Below are 17845 nucleotides of genomic sequence, written 5' to 3' on the forward strand. Positions count from 1 at the left end.
ACATGACTGAGAGTGATTATATGGCAGTGACATATTTCTTTTGTTGGGTTAAGGCAAGTGACACGTCAAAAGCGCACATTGTCGAGCGAGAAGCTTAAAGAGGATTCATTTTTAGCGCAAATGTTGTGTCGGGGGAGTCAGCCTTGTCTGCAGTATGTAACAAAACACGCTGAACATAACATCCTCGTTCTAAAATAGCCGTTTTCGCATTTCGTCATCTGCTCTAAATTTGCAGTCAACTGCATTTTAAGTGATAGCGCGCGACACAACAGGCTGTGTCATGAAAGTAGGGCTCCGTTTGTCGCCTCCCATCGCATTTTTACGGGAATATTCATGACATATTCTAGGAGAAAGTACAGTAGGGCGAGAGAAGTGGCGTTTCCCTCACTGAAAGGAGGTCGCGTGAACGTCTGGCGCGCGTGTGAAATGACGTTCTCGAGTGCCGCTCTCACAACTGTGGGTGAGGAAGGCAGCGCAGAGCCACAGCTCCACTAGGATTGGACAACGGGCAGTGCAGTGGGGGATTCCTGGGGACTGGTGTCTCTCCTAAAAGACAACTACGGCTTCATCACAAACAAAGCCAATGGCAGCATCGGAGAAAACGCTTATTTACCACCAAGACACCGATTCGTTTAAAAACTTGCTTTCCAAACGAGACATGCGCCTGATAGAAGCACAAGAAGAGTCAAACTATGTGGATCTGAACGACCTGCTGGAACTGAAATTGGATGATACGAAAACAGTGAAAGTATCATTTACTGGAGACTCAAATCAACTGGCAATTATTAAAAGTATTAGTAGCATGAGCGATTCAGAAGGAGAGCATAAACCTTCCACTGAAGAAATAAACGAATCTACTGAAAATAAATGCGCGGAAAAGTCGAGCTCTTTTGAAACAGCAACTTCGGAAATACCTCAAGCCGATAAAACGGACTGTACCGAGAAGAAAAGCCCCAAATCCCCAAATTTGGAGACACAGAGCCTTGATAACAACGAGCAATACAATGAAGTTTATCTGAGCAGCAGAAGTGAATCGGACGATGAGGTGACTCTGGTGCTTTCGGATCACGACTCGCCCGAAGACCGCGAAGATGAGTCCCACTATATCACAACCCACGAAATCCAGCTTTTGGAGTTGGACCATGATGTGGATTACGACTTTGAGACCGGATCGAGCTGGGATCTCGAGGACGATCTCCAGGTCTACTCGTTTGTCGATTACGCCTCTTTTGACAGTGATGAAACGATGGGGGCGAAAGATGCCAGTATGAAAAGCAACCAGGCTAATACGAGCGGAGCAGTGGTCAGCAGTAAGCCTGAAAGCAATCTCTGTGACACGGACAAATGTGCCAGCTCAGATGAGGGCCTGTCAAAAAAGCAAAATACAACCGGGCAGATTCACCTGTCAATCAAAGCCACTTCCCGCGCTGTGAATGAGCCAAATAGCATCCAAGATCACGAAAAAGACACAAGTCGCTACGTTTTGAGAGGAGTGGATGCAAAGGGAGACAAAGTGTGTGATAACGCAAAGTGCTTCATAGCTGTGCCAGGGCGCTTGCACTTCGGCAGCAAACGAGTGAATGAGTATTCCAGCGGTGCGTCCAGCGCGGTGAGCGAGCTGGATGACGCCGATAAGGAAGTGCGTAATCTCACTGCCAGGGCTTTCAAAAGTTTGGCGTATCCATATTTCGATGCCATCAACTTTAGCACTTCTAGTGAGTCTTCAGCTTCCGAGCATGGGCTTGGAATCAACAGCTGGTCGACGTTTGTTGACCTAAAGTATGGCAAGGGGCGAGATAAAAACTTAGTAGCGCATAAAGGCTCCACACCCAATTTCCATTTCGCCAAAAAGAGGGACGGTAAGGGGATAACAGGCTTGACGTTGACCAGCATGCGAGCGCCCCCCGTTGAGATATTCGCTCTGAACGGCAATTTAGTCGGCCACAAAAACGCATCGTCCACCACAAAAAAGATTGAGCTCATGGGGAAGTTCTCACAGGGCCAAAGTGGCCTCATAAGACTGACCGAAACGCTCAATTTTCGATGCAATGTCAAATCCGGGCAGCCTGTAAACGAAAGCGCTGAAGGATCACGTTCCACAGATGAAGTTACACACACCTTGCCAAGCGCTCAAGGGAGTGAGGCCAGCAAGCGACCCTGCAATGCAGGTGAAACCATGGAGGACACACACAAGAAAGCCATATTCGCTTCGAGTCTCCTCAAAAATGTCATTTCTAAGAAAATGCAGTTTGAGCAAGAGCGCAAAATGGAGAGGGGTGAGATATGCGAGGCGCACCACGCGCCCTCTCCGTGCTTCGCGACGCAAGAAGCACAGAGAGAGAAAGCGGCCAAGAAAAATTCCAAAGGGCTGCAAAGGCAAAGCTCGAAATTCTCAGAAGCCGACTCCGACTTCACTATCGTCTGCGTGGACGATCTGGGCGACATAGTAGACGGTAATTCAAGCGATTCCAAAGAGGACGTGCGCAAAGAAGAGACTTTGACGAGTGCATCAGAAACTAATTTAGAGTCGGCGAATGATACTAAAAAAGGAGCATTCGAAGCATCCAAAAGCACGCTGCTTCGCAGCCAAAATAGCGCGTTCAGGTCGTGGAGGGAAGGCGAGCTAGAGTTTCAAAAGGAACATAAAAACGACAAAACTCCTGAGGGGAAGCCGCTGCGCGAGTGCCCGGAGGAAACCAACGATTCAGCGAGCGGCAAGCACACTAAAATGTCACATTTATTTGTGCCAAGCATACAGCTTCCGTCCTCGGAGAAGGACCTCGGGAAACCCCTGCCGACTGTTAATTATTCCACGCGCGATCAAGGAGAAAGCGGAGCTTTAAAGTGGCGCTCGAACACACTTTATGTGTCAGACGCCTCGCGCAGCGCTGTGACATCGAAGTCCCCCGAAATCAAAATAAGCCTGCGGAGCGTACGGGACAACAAAAGCGACCCGTTCAATATCGCAAAGCTGCTGACTCCCAATTTAGGCTGCAAGACAGCTGAGGACACCAGATGCCAAGCGCTCGCCGCGGCTTTCAAGGGTGAGTCCTCTGACAAAGTGCCTCACTTTATAGTCAGAGACATTAGAGATAGTAAGGGCAAGCTACAGACCCCCATTCACCAGGTTAGAGACGTGCGTAAATTGGTTAAGAGCTCGTATCACTTTGTGTCTTTAGATAACAACGACAACAAATCTAGTGATGGTGAGCAGAAGACATTAAAGCAGAGTCCTTATCTGAACTCAGCCTCTCTTTCACCCATAGTGATTAAATGCCAGTCTGTGAATACAAATAGCAATGTGAAGCAATCCGGAAATTTAATAGACACCCCCAAGAGACGATTTCCAGAGGATATAGTTGAGACTGACAGGTCCTCTCCTCAGGTTGCCGTAGCTAACAGGCTGCCAAAGCAAGAGGTTCCAACCGGATTAAGAATCGAGACGAGCACAAAAAAACAAGATAAATCAAGCGACGCCAGCGAGAAAAAAACTGAACCCAAGATGGCCAACCAAGCCGCTTTGGAAAAATTGCAAGCCGCTGTCAAAACAATGGAGCAACTGTATGTTTTTGACAAGAATGAGTGGAAGAGAAAAACAGAACCGCGGCCTATAACAGACAGCCACGTGCTCTCGCTCATCTCCAGCGAGAAGCACACTGTGGAGGAACAGGAAAGCGGTGCTCCTGCTGATAGTTTGCTGAGACGAGATTCAAACTCAAACCTGATGGAGACGCCCCCTAAAAAAGACGACAAGTTATCAGCCACTCCGATTACGCGGGAAGAGCGAAACGGCCCTAAAGCGCTCATGCAGCTCACAGGAACACCATGCAATAATATAACCAAGAAGCCAGTAGCATCACCAGCACCTCTGAGCACGAAGGCCGTGACACCCAGATCTCCGAAACTACCCATTTCCTTCAAGATATCTCAGCCAAAGCGTGTGCTCGAAGAGCGGGAGAGGCCGAACGGCAGTGAGACTGAGTTTGCCCCTCTGCAGTTCACTTCCATAGCAGATTCGGAGAACTACCTAACCATACCCGTGAAGCCTCACGCCACATCCGCCAAAAAGCCGACCGCAGCTGGACTGGGCAAAACGGCTGTTTATACAGTCCCACCTGGAGGAGGTAAGACCCAAACGGCCAGTCCGCCTTCTTACCTGGCTCGCAGTGACATCAGAAGCCATCCGTCACCAAAACGTTCATCGTTTGTCATGGAGACACGGTCCCCGGATACCCCTACCGCCACTATTTACCACACACCCCTGCCTGTCACAATGCAAGCTGCTCAGCCTCAAGTCATTTGCTTCTCCCCTTCAGTTCAACCCTCCCCCATCCCGACAGAGCACTTCCAGACAACCCAAAGGAAGATGCTGCTGGATCCCACAACAGGAAGCTACTACTTAGTGGACACTCCGGTGCAGCCAGCCACCAGGCGTCTGTTCGACCCAGAAACCGGGCAGTATGTGGACGTCCCCATGCCGCAACAGCCTCCCATGACCCCCGTCCCACTTCCAATATCCCCTCTCGCCCTCGGCCCGGGAGCTTATGGCCACACCTACATGTTTTACCCGGGATACATGCCAACCACGATGATCCCCACACGCACTATTCAGTCCCAGCTCTCTATGCAGTCAGAAGCAGATGATGGGGAGAAATCCCATTCGCACATGGGACAGCAGGAGGATGGGGCTTATATGGAGAGCCCTTACTATATGCCATCTGGGAAGTCATCGCAAACAACCTCTGTGGCTCAACATGTTACCACCAGCAGGCTGGCCAATAGCAAGCAGCCTGTCATCAGCATCACCTCCCAGCAAGGGCCAAGGATCATCGCTCCCCCCTCCTTCGACGGCACCACCATGAGCTTTGTGGTGGAGCATAGGTAAAGTCCCGCCCACCTGCAGCGTAAGTGCAAATTCTTTATTTCTTCATCATATTTGCATGCATTGAATGCTTTTCATAATGTTAAGGGATTTTAAAAATGATTGACTATATTTGAACTAAACAAAAAAAATATTTTTAAAGGATTAGTTCACTTTAAAATGAAAATTACCCCATAATTTACTCATCCTTAAGCCATCCTACAGTAGGTGTATATGACTTTCTTCTTTCAGACTACTACAATCGGAGTTATATTAATAATCACCCTGATGCTCCAAAACTTTATAGTGCACAGAAAAAAAACTTTTTGAAAAAAAATGCATCCATCCATCATAAATCTACTCCACACGGCTCCAGGTTTTAAGTCCTTCTGAAGCAAAGCGATGTGTTTGTGTAAGAAAAATATCCATATCCAAAAATATCCATATTTAACATGATTTAAAATAAAATAACTAGCTTTCACCTTCCATATTCTTAAAGGTGCCCTAGAATAAAAATTTGAATTTATCTTGGCATAGTTGAATAACAAGAGTTCAGTACAAGGAAATTACATACAGTGAGTCTTAAACTCCATTGTTTCCTCCTTCTTATATAAATCTCATTTGTTTAAAAGACCTCCGAAGAACAGGCCAATCTCAACATAACTGTTGCGTAACAGTTTGGGTGTACGCCCCCAATATTTGCATATGCCCATGTTCCCAACATTATGAAAGGCATTACACAAGGGCAGCCAGTATTAACGTCTGTGCACAGCTGAATCATCAGACTAGGTAAGCAAGCAAGGACAACAGCGAAAAATGGCAGATGGAGCAATAATAACTGACATGATCCATGATATCATGATATTTTTAGTGTTATTTGTAAATTGTCTTTCTAAATGTTTTGTTAGCATGTTGCTAACGTAGGCTACTGTTGGTTAAAGTTACCATCGTTTATTACTGTATTCACGGAGACAAGAGCCGTCGCTATTTTCATTTTTAAACACTTGCAGTCTGTATAATCCATAAACACAACTTCATTCTTTATAAATCTCTCCAACAGTGTGTAATGTTAGCTTAAGTCACAAAGCACACCCTCAAACTCATTCAGAATCAAATGTAAACACCCAAATAAATACTATACTCACATGATCCGAAGCATGCATGCAGTATGCATGACGAACATCTTGTAAAGATCCATTTGAGGGTTATATTAACTGTGTGAACTTTGTAAATGCACTGTATTAGTCGCGAGCTCGATGGGCAGGGAGCACGAGATTTAAAGGGCCAGCAGCCCTGAAGCGGTGCATAGTTAATGATGCCCCAAAATAGGCAGTTAAAAAAATGTATTTAAAAAATAAAAAAATATTACTCACCCTCATGTCGTTCCACACCCGTAAGACCTTCGTTCATCTTCAGAACACAAATTAAGATATTTTTGATAAAATCTGAGAGGTATCTGACTCCTCAATAGACAGCAATTTAATCACCACTTTCAAGTTCCAGAAAGGTACTAAAGACATCGTTAAAACCGACGATGTGACTACAATGGTGCAACCAACCTTAAAGGGGGGGTATCACACACAGCTTCTTCCATTCTCATGTTAATCTTGAGTACCTATAGAGTAGTAGTGCATCCTTCAAATCTCCAAAAAGTCTTTAGTTTTACCATATTTATAAAAGATAGATGCGCTGTACCGAGTCTTTCTGAAAACAGCCGAGTGCGTGGAGGCTTTTGCTTTTTGACTATGGCTGAATCTCCTGCTGTCACTGATGATTGGCATTTGGATCTTTCTGGATTACTATCCGCCATCACAATTATTAGTTTAATTATTTCAGCTGCTGTGAGAAAAGTCTATAAATGTGGCGCTACCGGCAGCATCCTCACGTGATAAAACGACTAGCCTCTAGACGGTACTCCTTCCTTTGTTTACGGACGTGACGTAATGACGCACCGACGAACTGCTGCATGCTTGAATTTCCCACGGAAATCGGCCATGTCGCTCTTATAATAAAACATTATTACAAGCTTACTGTTGTGAATCTAGACAAGATAATGAGATAGTTTTGAACACTGGCTGGTTATGTACTTGTTCAAAAGTTGATTTTGGATCATTTTTAACCAAAAAAAGTTGCGTACTGTAGCTTTAAACACACACAATACACCATCGCATTATCCCTGAATAACTTTTGAATCACTATAATGAATATCGCGTATAATGAATGATGAATAATGAATTTATGAATTCACTACATTCATGTTGTTTACAATATATGCACTTTGGCACCTATTGCCAACAAAACAGACATTTGAAGCAGTTTTACTCACCACATGCAGTTTTGACTCATGACCAGGATCATTATCGCTGTGACCGCTCCATCTTTCAGTTTCAAACGATCTGTAAATCCAGCATAGAACTGGGCCTTGTTTATGAAACCATAAGCGCCGATCCTGAGGGCTCGAACAGGAACGGAAAAACACAAGATATGCTCCATTAATTTTAACCAATAAAAAAGTGATTGCAACTATCAGTTTTTATGGTTATTTTAATAACAAATATCGAAAGCGCATCAATGTAATGCACAAGCACAAAACTCTCAGCTCCACTTAACGCTGGGTTCTATGGGAAGCAAGGTTATCTTTCCCTCACAACCAAAAACACACTTCTTTGGTGACATTGTTGATGCAGTATTTTTGGCACAGAAATACTCCGTCATACGTCCAACGCGTGTTTTGAAACTTTGGTTTAGCATGAGAATACAACTCTTTAACAGTGTAAATACGCCATAATACATGAAATAGCATTATACCCTTTAATTTTATGAAGCGACGGAGAATACTTTTTGTGCGCAAAAACAAAACAAAAATAACGACTTTATTCAACAATATCTTCTCTTCTGTGTCATTCTCTTATGCTTTTTACGCTCAGCGCTTCCAGGTTCTATGTCAGAACGCCGGCTCAGTATTGGCAGACGCTGTTCACATGAGCAGCACGACGCACGTGTGTGATGCTGACGCAGGAGCCGGCCAATAATGAGCCGGCGTTCTGACGTTCTGAAGATGAACGAAGGTCTTACTGGTTTGGAACGACATAAGGGTGAGTAATTCATGACAGAATTTTCATTTTTGAGTGAAATAACCCTTTAAGATTTACAGTATATACTCAGTATAGTATAAACTCAGGAAGTATTATATTGTATAGATTAACACAACAATGTAAACAACAACAAAAAAGATTCAATACATCTGATACAATTTTTCAGATTAAGCTTGAACTGAAAATGCCAAATAGCTTTTCAAAACTTTAATAGCTCTTGAGCATCATTTTAGATAAATAATGTCTAAAGACTGCTTGAATTATTTAAGTATATACTGTAAATCAGTGATGGTGATTATATACTATAATTTTAAGGGACTGTTCACCCAAAAATGAAAATTAATCTTTCATTATTTATTCATGTTGTTTTAAACCTGTATGAAAAAAAAAAAAAATGAAATAAATGAAAAGTAAATAACTATACAAATTAAAAGTAAACGTTCCTCTTCCATTTTTTGCACTTCCGGCTTATAAGTGCACTTCATTAAGACAAAAAACAAGTCACATCTGGCTACAACAATCTCTTACCGCTTCACCCTTTTCTCTCTGGCTACAAGGGGACCCTAAAAACTGTGTAATTTATCTTTAACAGTCTTTAGTATTTTTTTTAAATGATTTTTTTTTTTTTTTTTTTTTTTTTGCTTTGCTAGCCGCTTAAATTGCTTATAGCTAGGAACATCCCTGTTTTAAAGAACAGTTTTTGTCAAAACAACATTGGGCCCCATTTACTTAATATACAGAAAAACATGGACATTTTTTGAAATATCTTTTTTTGTGTTTTGCAGAAGAAAAAAAGAGTCATACAAGTTTGGAACGACATAATGGTGAGTAAATGATGACAGTACTGTAATTTTTGGGTGAACTATCGTTTTAGATTCTCATAAGCTATACAATATTAATTATATATTTGATATTTCCTCTTAATAAAAGTAAGGTTTGAATCAGACCTGTAAACATATTTGTGAAGTGAAGTGAAGGCCAAGTATGGTAAACCAAACTCAGAATTTGTCTCTGTATTTAACCATCCAAGTTATTGCACACACGTTAGGAACAGTGAGGAGTGAACACACACTGTAAACCATGACACACACATCTGGAGCAATGGGCAGCCATTTTCTGCTGAACACGCAACCTTCGGGTTACCAGTCTGACTCTCTAACCATTAGGATAACTGCCCCTTAAGGGAATAGTTCACCCAAAAATGAAAATTTGATGTTTATCTGCTTACCCCCAGCGCGTCGATTTCTCGCACAAACCGATCGTTTCGTGTCTTAGGACATCAATGTGTCGTCATGAGCCGCAGGGTTTAATTTGGATTTGTCTAAGCAAGTTTTATTTACTCTTATAAAAGAAGTTTCCATTCACTCGCATTATTTGACTGACAGACGGCAACGGTTGGAGTTAAAAATCATCATTTGTGTTCTACTGAAGAAACAAAGTCACCTACATCTTGGATGTGCTGGGGGTAAGCTGATAAACATCAAATTTTCATTTTTGGGTGAACTATACCTTTAAAGGCAATGCTTTGGCTGGGAATATATCATTGCCATTATATTGATTCATTTGAATTACTTAAAAGATACTGAAAGAAATCGAGGCTTTGATTATGAAGAAAATGTGACTTTTTTGGTTGTTTAAGGGTTATTTATACTTATTGGAAGTTGAAAGCCACCTGAGTTTTGTGTTTGCATTTACATTTTGCAGATGCTTCTATCCAAACTAACAGTAAAAGTTTACAGACTTACAGTGCATAAATGTCTTATCAGTTTGTGTGTTAGAATCGAACCCACAACATTGGTATTGCAGATGCCATGCTCTATCGTTAACACTACAGGGTTTAGAGGCTTGCAAAATGTTTCACAACACTTTACACTCTTAGAAGAAAAGCTTATATACAGAACCTTAAAGAGTACTGTCAGGTGCTTCATATTACAACCTTTTAAGGGTTCCTATCATGGGATCATTTTGTGGATTTAGTTTTAATTAATTAATTTTGTTTTAATTCATTTTTATTTTGATTAAATTATGAATTAAACAACATGAAAGTATTATGCAATCATTTAAGACATTTCTACTGTTTATCTTTACAAGTCAAGAACCCGAGGCTTCTATATAGAACATTTTTTCTAAGACTGTATAGTGTATAGAATTTGGATCCACATTGCTGCAATATAATGTCACTTATAATATTTTCCCCCTATTTCACAATATTATTCCCCTATTTTGTTCATTTTTTTCTTTTTATGAATAAAAATGTTTGAAGCCATTTGTATCTTATAAATTCAGTGATGGAAAAGTACACAAATCAAGTATTTGAGTAAAAGTACAGATACTGTACTTTTTATTTATATACTTTATATGTACTTTTACTGTATTTAAAATATTACTGCATGAAGTTTAAGTACTCATTTTCATTATTATTTAAGTACAAAAGTAATTGATTTTGAATGTACGGTAGTATTAAAAGTAAAAAGTACTGAACTATGTTTATTATTTATTCTATGGCTAGTACTAGTCAGCACTAATAAGAAAAAACAGAGCAGACATTTATTATGTATTGATCTGCAAATAAGCAAACTTTTTATTTTTATTTTATTACCAAAACTTATTATACATTACTTATTATACTTATTATACACATGTACTACAGAGCCCCTAAAGGGACATGGTTATGGAAAAAAAAAAAGACATGGGAGGAAAAAAAAACATATTTCAATGCTTTTGCACTCTCTCGAAATAGTTTTGTTTCCTCAAGAAACTTACTTCTCATGGCATTCAAGCTGTGATGACATTTTGACCGGATCATTGAATCAGTGAGTTGTTTACTCAAGAACAGCTGCAATTGGATCAGTCAGATTCGTGAATGAATCGTTCAGTGTAATTCTGACTTTTTTTTCTCCCAGTTGCGAGAAAAGAAAGTAAAATTGTGAGATATAAACTCGCAATTGTGAGAAAAAAGTCAGAATTTCCTTATTTATTTTTTATTCAGTGGCAGAAACAAGCTTCCATATGAATCATACATTGCTATCATGTCTCAGGTTTGTTTTATAGCAAGGAACAATGTTTTTATGAAATAAAAAGTGCAATATTGTGCTTTGGAATATAGTGAAGTAACAGTAAATATTCCCAAAATAAATACACAGTACAGATACTGTTTTTGAAATACGAAGTAAATGAAGTAAAACTACTTTGTTACGGTCCACCACTGCATAAATTATTTATTTGACACCAATACCATATGTGACTGTACACTATTTTGTTTATATGAGTATAAATAAAAATGGTTTTATCTTAACACCTCCTGCTCAAGTCATAAAATAGCACCACCAAAATACATGACTACTGTTCTATTTCCTCAAGAGCTACTATATGGCTAAGGTATGGATGGTGATAAGATAAGACCTATAAAGAGCTTGTTTGGCGTGGCGTCTGCTCTGCCCACGGGCAGAAGGGAAGAGGCGTGGCATTATTGGCATAGCAGTGGGAGGAGAGAAAGGTCAGCCAGTTTGAGGCATGTGTTTGTGCTGATACAGTGTTGTGCCAGCTGCTGCTGAATATCAAGACTCATCATCCTGAGATGCTTGGGGCGCAGGCAGGTCACCTTTTTATAGGACAGCCTTAAGTTAAAGGGAAAGACCCAGAGGCGGGCCAGAAGCTTTAGCTGAGGGATATTACAAACAAATCAGCCAGCGTGCATTCCGGCGGCACAGGGGAGTAATGTAAGACGCCTGGTCTGCAATATTTTAATGACCAATAATCCAGCTATTAGCAAGCAGTGGATGGTTTTAGAGACACTTGAAGATCATGCTCGATTTTAAATACGGCTTAAATAACTAACCTGTTAACTGATAACTTTGTTCGCATTGCTGACAGAAGAACCCCGTTGTGAAATTCAGTTTTTAATATAATTCTTGTTTTGTTTCACACAGGAGCCCCGTGAGTTGATGTCTCTTCCATTTTTTGCTGAATTTATTCACTGTATTTTGGAATCTCCTTCATCATGAAATTTCCCCACTCTTCTCCCTTTATTATTTGTGGCCTGCTTGTTTATCCTGATCATCCCACTTGCTTCATTCTGTGTTATAACATTTTTTCTATCTGCTTCTCAAATCTTTATGAAAGTGGATGGATTTTTCTGCATTGGATTTTTTTTTTTTTCAATGGGTAGTTGAATTCATGTGCATTTACTGTATAGGTTATTGTAAAATATCACTTTAAGCACCTTCAGAATGATGTCAGTTAATTAAGTTAAAGAGAACTTGATTACACTTTACTTACAGCGTTTATATATATATTGCATTATAAAAGTATTTTTTGCAATGTAGTGTTGTCAAAACTGAAATACATCTAAAATGCTTCCAATGCTCATTTTCCACAAAAAAGATGTACACGATACCAGCTGCGCTTTCTCGCTCTCGCTCTCGTCTCACTCACTTGTTAAATTTGCTCTGGATGAATATTGTTGCTGTTACAGGGCTTGAATTTCGGCAAGTGATTGCACACATTTCACATAATTGTACTCATTCCCGCAGATTTTGTAAGTTCACGCACATAAAGTACTAAATCAGGACTAAATAGAGTTCTTTTTCGCTGCTTGTTGTGCTCAAACCATCAAAAAGCACAAAATAATGTCAAAAGGCAAGTCTTATTCACATAAACACACAGTCAGTTATGTTTTAAGTGAATGTAAACAGTTGAGAAAGAAAACATGTGTAACAGTATAATGGATCCATGTGTCAGGTCTTAAAGTGACAGTAGCCTAATATTACCTGCTGCCAAATTATAAGATAATATTACAAATATCTATATGGCAGTTTTTCCCCTTGGTATCAATTTCTAAATTGTGGTCAGTGTAAATGCTGAGTGGCTAGTAACTTTGTAAAACCACTAGCCACAGTGGCTGGTGAACAAAAAAGCCCTGCTCATGAATAATTGTAACCATAGTTATAATAGATTATGATACTTATCTATTCATTGTTACACTTTTAGAAAGTATAATGCTTTAAAACACATGACAATCAAACAATTTCAGATGTAACAAGGAATCTGCAAATATTATAATGCATTTTAACTTTGGTTACAATGGTAACACTTTACAATAATTTTACATAAGATAATGTTAGTTTTTGCATTTACTAATATTAACTAACAATTAGCAATATATTAACAGATACAACCTTTGATGCATTAGTAAATGTTGATATTAATAAATGTTGATTTCAGATTAATAAATGCAGTAGAAGTATTGTTTATTCTTAGTTCAGGTTAACTAATGCAAAGCGTTACCATTACAATTATTTATGAAAAGATACTATTCATTATAGCGTACAATATGTATACATAAAGGCTTTAAGTAAAGTGTTACCGAGAACTTTTTAAATGTTGACTGCTAAGAAAGCACTGATATTAAAATTCTGACAATAATTATTTTCATGTTATGGCTGCTAACCAATAAGTAGCCAATATTAGAACTCTACTATACTATTTATGTCTAAATAATAAAAAAATTAAAAAAACACTGAAAAATAAAACTTATTATTTTAAATGCTACGAATTTTGGCATCATAATGTAACAGTATGAAAAATCGACATTCGTGTTCAGACAGTATTCAGTATTAATAAATTATTAGTGTTTTTCAGGACTAACTATGAACATTAGAAAGCAACCTAATTGTCAAAATAGGCCAATATTTGTGCACAATTATATATCCAATATAACTATCCCATTATGAACAAGCACTTAAATTCATACTGTTGATATTAGGCTGTTAACAGGTTCTCTATATAAAACACACACAATTTCTCCTGATTTCCATCATTCCTTGACTGAAGTTCTTCTCCTGACCTTGATTCTCAACACTCTTCCTTGAGAGATGTTCTGTGAGCTGAACGAATTACAATTTTATATTGTATATTGTTGTGTTGTTTTTTCTGCTGATATTGAATAGACCACCACATTGAACACACACAAATGTGTGGTGATGTGGTGAATGGAGTGTTTTAGGGGATGGTATTTCCTCTATTATCTCACAGTACCAGTATAGTATGAGTGTTTGAGTGAATGTGTTTACCAAGTCATTTTGATTTGGTATTGCAGTTTCATCACTTTTGGCTGCAGTGATAATGGATCTAGGTCAGGTGAACTGATTTCAGGTGAAGAAATGAAAGATATTAGAAGGGATTTCTTGTATTTTGAATACAGAAACTGTTATACAAAACACAGTGTACAAGACACCGTGTCTACACCGGACGCGACAGTTGTCAACAGCTTGAGGCTGTCTACACTGGACGTGACAAAACAAATCCATTTGTTCTTCATATTAGAAGTAGTGTAAGAGCTTGAAGTATGTCAGAAATAGAACACAGCAACAGTTTACTGTCAGAGATTTGTTGCGTCGTCCACATCCAGTGTAGACAGCATCGCTCATTATGAAAGGTGCCTACTTTTTAAAAAATTTTCAATAAAGTCATTGTTAAAGTGTTATAAGCCATAAACGAAATTAATCGGCCAGGTGAATCATAGCACTACAAACATTAATTTAAAGCAAAAAATTTATTTGAAAATTGGACAAAAATACAAAGGTACAAACCTGTGTACTTAATGGCGTTAGTGAGGGAAAGAACTACAATCCCATGAAGCATTGCGAACAGCGTAATCAAATTAAAAATGATGGAAAAATATAAAACTATTCATTTAAAGAGGTTGAGAATATATATATATATATGTATGTATAGTACAGTCCAAAAGTTTGGAACCACTAAGATTTTTAATGTTTTTAAAGGAAGTTTCGTCTGCTCACCAAGGCTACATTGATTTAATTAAAAATACAGTAAAAACTGTAATTTCGTGAAAAATTATTACATTTTAAAATAACTGTTTTCTATTTGAATATATTTCACAAAGTAATTAATTCCTGTGATGCAAAGCTGAATTTTCAGCATCATTACTCCAGTCTTCAGTGTCACATGATCCTTCAGAAATCATTCTAATATGCTGATTTGCTGCTCAAGAAACTTTTAATGTGTACAATTGTACATAATATTTGTGTACAATATTTTTTTTCAGGATTATTTGATGAATAGAAAGTTCAAAAGAACAGTGTTTATCTGAAATCTAATCTTTTGTAACATTATAAATGTCTTTACTGCCACTTTTGATTGATTTAATGCATCCTTGCTGAATAAAAGTATTCATCTCTTTAATTTCTTTAAAAAAAATAAAAATAAAAATTCTTACTGATCCCAAACTTTAGAACGGTAGTGTATAATGCTACAGAAGCTTTGTATTTCAGATAAATGCTGTTCTTTTGAACTTTCTATTCATCAAGGAATCCTGAAAAAAAAGTACACAACTGTTTTCAACATTGAAAATAATCATAAATGTTTCTTGAGCAGCAAATCAGCATATTAGAATGATTTCTGAAGGATCATGTGACACTGAAGACTGGAGTAACGATGCTAAAAATTCAGTTTTGCATCACAGGAATAAATTACTTTGTCAAATATATTTAAATAGTACACAGTTATTTTAAATTGTAATAATATTTCACAATATTACTGTTTTTTACTGTATTTTTAATTAAATAAATGTAGCCTTGGTGAGCAGACGAAACTTCTTTTAAAAACATTAAAAATCTTAGTGGTTCCAAACTTTTGGACTGTATATAATTGGAGTGGGTGGGGCTTACTAAATATTTTGGCGTTTTGCTTGTTTTGACTCTGATTGGAGGAATTTTCTGGGTAATGTATGGGTAATGTAGTTTTTCCACCACAAATTCTGCTGTTAAACACAATTATTTTAAAACTAAGCTGAAATAAAGTGGGCTGAAGGCTTCAACAGGAGCAAATACCATAAATTAGCAACCTCGTAGCTCACAGTACGGCTGTCTGTAAAGTTTTATAAGTTATCGTTAAAAACAAATTTCCCTATGGAGTTTTTACTTCTTGAATCCGGCTCTTGCACTCTGTTGTCTTTTGTCGCATCACGCCGCTATATATATATATATATATATATATATATATATATATATATATACATGTGTAGAAACACTATTAGACAACATTTAGCATCATCAGAGGTTTTCCATGGGAAATTTGACTGAACCTCGATTTTAAAAGAGTAGCCTAATCTAAACATGCTGAAGAGTATTGTAAACTGTATGAACAACTTGTTTATTTTTCTTGTTTATATATTTAAGATTTTAAGCTGATTCGAGCTAGAAGCTGTCAACACTGGATGCGACAAAGCGACAGTTGCCAATCCATTTATCCTTCATATCAAAAGTAAAGCGAGTGCTTTAAGTATGTCAGAAATAGAATGATGGATTAGTTTACCACCTGGAATCTGACGTGGCGCGGCACATCCAGTGTAGACAGCATTGCTTATTATAATAGGTTTTATTATTTTTTCACGTCTTTATAACTGACATTTTTCTGAACATTTTAATAACAGAGGCCATACATTTGGATCCTCTGTTTTTTTGTTTTTTTTGATGCACATAGCTAATTTTTAATAACTCATGTTCTAGTATTGTGAATTCATTAATTATTTCAGCTGTTGGAGCTGCTGGCCAGTCCGTTAAGCTGTTTTTGACAAAGTTTTGGTGTGGCGTTGTCATCAATTTAATGAGAATATCATTTCAGAGTGTTTAAATTCAGTGACAAGATTACGTTTACTTAAAGATATTTTTTAAAAGAATAAATATGTGAATTACATAACATCTGCGTAAATATGTAAAAATGTTTCTGTTTGGTATGTGTAATATGTTGGTTTTGTTTGTAATCAGAAGTCACCTGATGTCATAAGACGACATTGAATGTTCCTGTAATGGCCATTATAAAAAAAATCACTGTTTTAAGAGCTACACTTGATAAATGATATCTGAATGAGACTGACATGATGACAAAGTTATGTTACAATGGTTAGAAGTATGTGTGAAGATGGATGAGCGACGTATTGGATGTGAATACGCATTATAGCGTCTTAGAAAGAATAAAGACTGAGATTCAAAACAAAGGGATGCAAAAAGGGAGAAATGCTCTCTGATTTGAAGTTACAGGAAAAATAAAAATTGTACTTGATATCATCATTCTGTTGTTGTTTTCTTCTTTGAAAATGCTACTTGTCCAATAAACATGTACTTTTCCAAGGACTGCACCAGTAGACATTACTGTTCCAATGAGTGCTTCAGATGGGCGTTGTTTACTAGAGCCCATATCAGTTGTTGTTACTAAGCACAATGGCATTGAAAGAATGACTCCAGCAAACCTCTCCTGACTGTTTGCCAACAACTATCTGTCAGCTGTACAAAGTATTTTTACCATCTCAGAAGCATATTAAGAGCTCATTGACAGCAATTTGAAAGTCTAAAGTGCCTATGATCAGGAGCAAGAATATTTGCGACAAATCCATATGCTAATATGTGTTGCAAAGCGCTAATGTGAAAGGTGATAGTCTAGTTAAAAGGTTGTCACACATTCCTATACAGCAATGGGAATGTAAACTTCCATATTAGCTGTAACTCTACTCAGGTGACATGCTCTCGCAGCAGTGCTCTGAATTAAGACTATAACATCTGTTTATCATTTTAATTCACTGAACTTATAATATTAGTTTCTATCAATGCAATTCCGTGAATGACTTATAAATAATGTTTTTGTGCTAACGTTATTAAAAACCAGTTATGAACAAAACATTTGATTAATGTTACTGGAAGAACGTTTGTTCAGAGAACCTTGCCAGAACATTTGCCAGTGTTCTAAGAATATATGCAAAGTTCATGGTCAGTTTTGTTGTAGATGTGCGTCTTTTTTTCTGTCAGTGCTACATTAAAAGCACTGTTACCATGTAGCAATGTCTGAGCTATGAGGATGGCAGAATATTTCAGCT

At 38.1% G+C, this 17845-nt stretch overlaps 1 protein-coding gene across 5 annotated transcripts; it reads left to right on the plus strand.

Annotated features, from left to right (window-relative positions):
- The first annotated feature begins 224 nt into the window (after positions 1-224).
- Positions 225-14719, plus strand: c11h4orf54 (chromosome 11 C4orf54 homolog). 5 transcript variants are annotated; one of them, XM_067399699.1, is made up of 4 exons: positions 225-7956; positions 8742-8780; positions 9342-9421; positions 11886-14719. In XM_067399699.1, the coding sequence occupies exon 1, from the start codon at positions 584-586 to the stop codon at positions 4883-4885; it is 4302 nt and encodes a 1433-aa protein (XP_067255800.1). In that variant the 5' UTR covers positions 225-583; the 3' UTR covers positions 4886-7956; positions 8742-8780; positions 9342-9421; positions 11886-14719. The 5 variants fall into 5 exon arrangements, with proteins under 5 accessions (XP_067255800.1, XP_067255798.1, XP_067255799.1 ...); XM_067399697.1 differs by lacking the exon at positions 9342-9421 and having other exon boundaries at positions 225-4904; positions 7789-7956; XM_067399698.1 differs by lacking the exon at positions 9342-9421 and having other exon boundaries at positions 225-4904; positions 7798-7956.
- The last annotated feature ends 3126 nt before the right edge of the window (positions 14720-17845 follow it).

The sequence above is a fragment of the Chanodichthys erythropterus genome, chromosome 11 (assembly GCF_024489055.1).
Source record: "Chanodichthys erythropterus isolate Z2021 chromosome 11, ASM2448905v1, whole genome shotgun sequence".
In the NCBI taxonomy this organism is placed as follows: Eukaryota; Metazoa; Chordata; class Actinopteri; order Cypriniformes; family Xenocyprididae; genus Chanodichthys; species Chanodichthys erythropterus.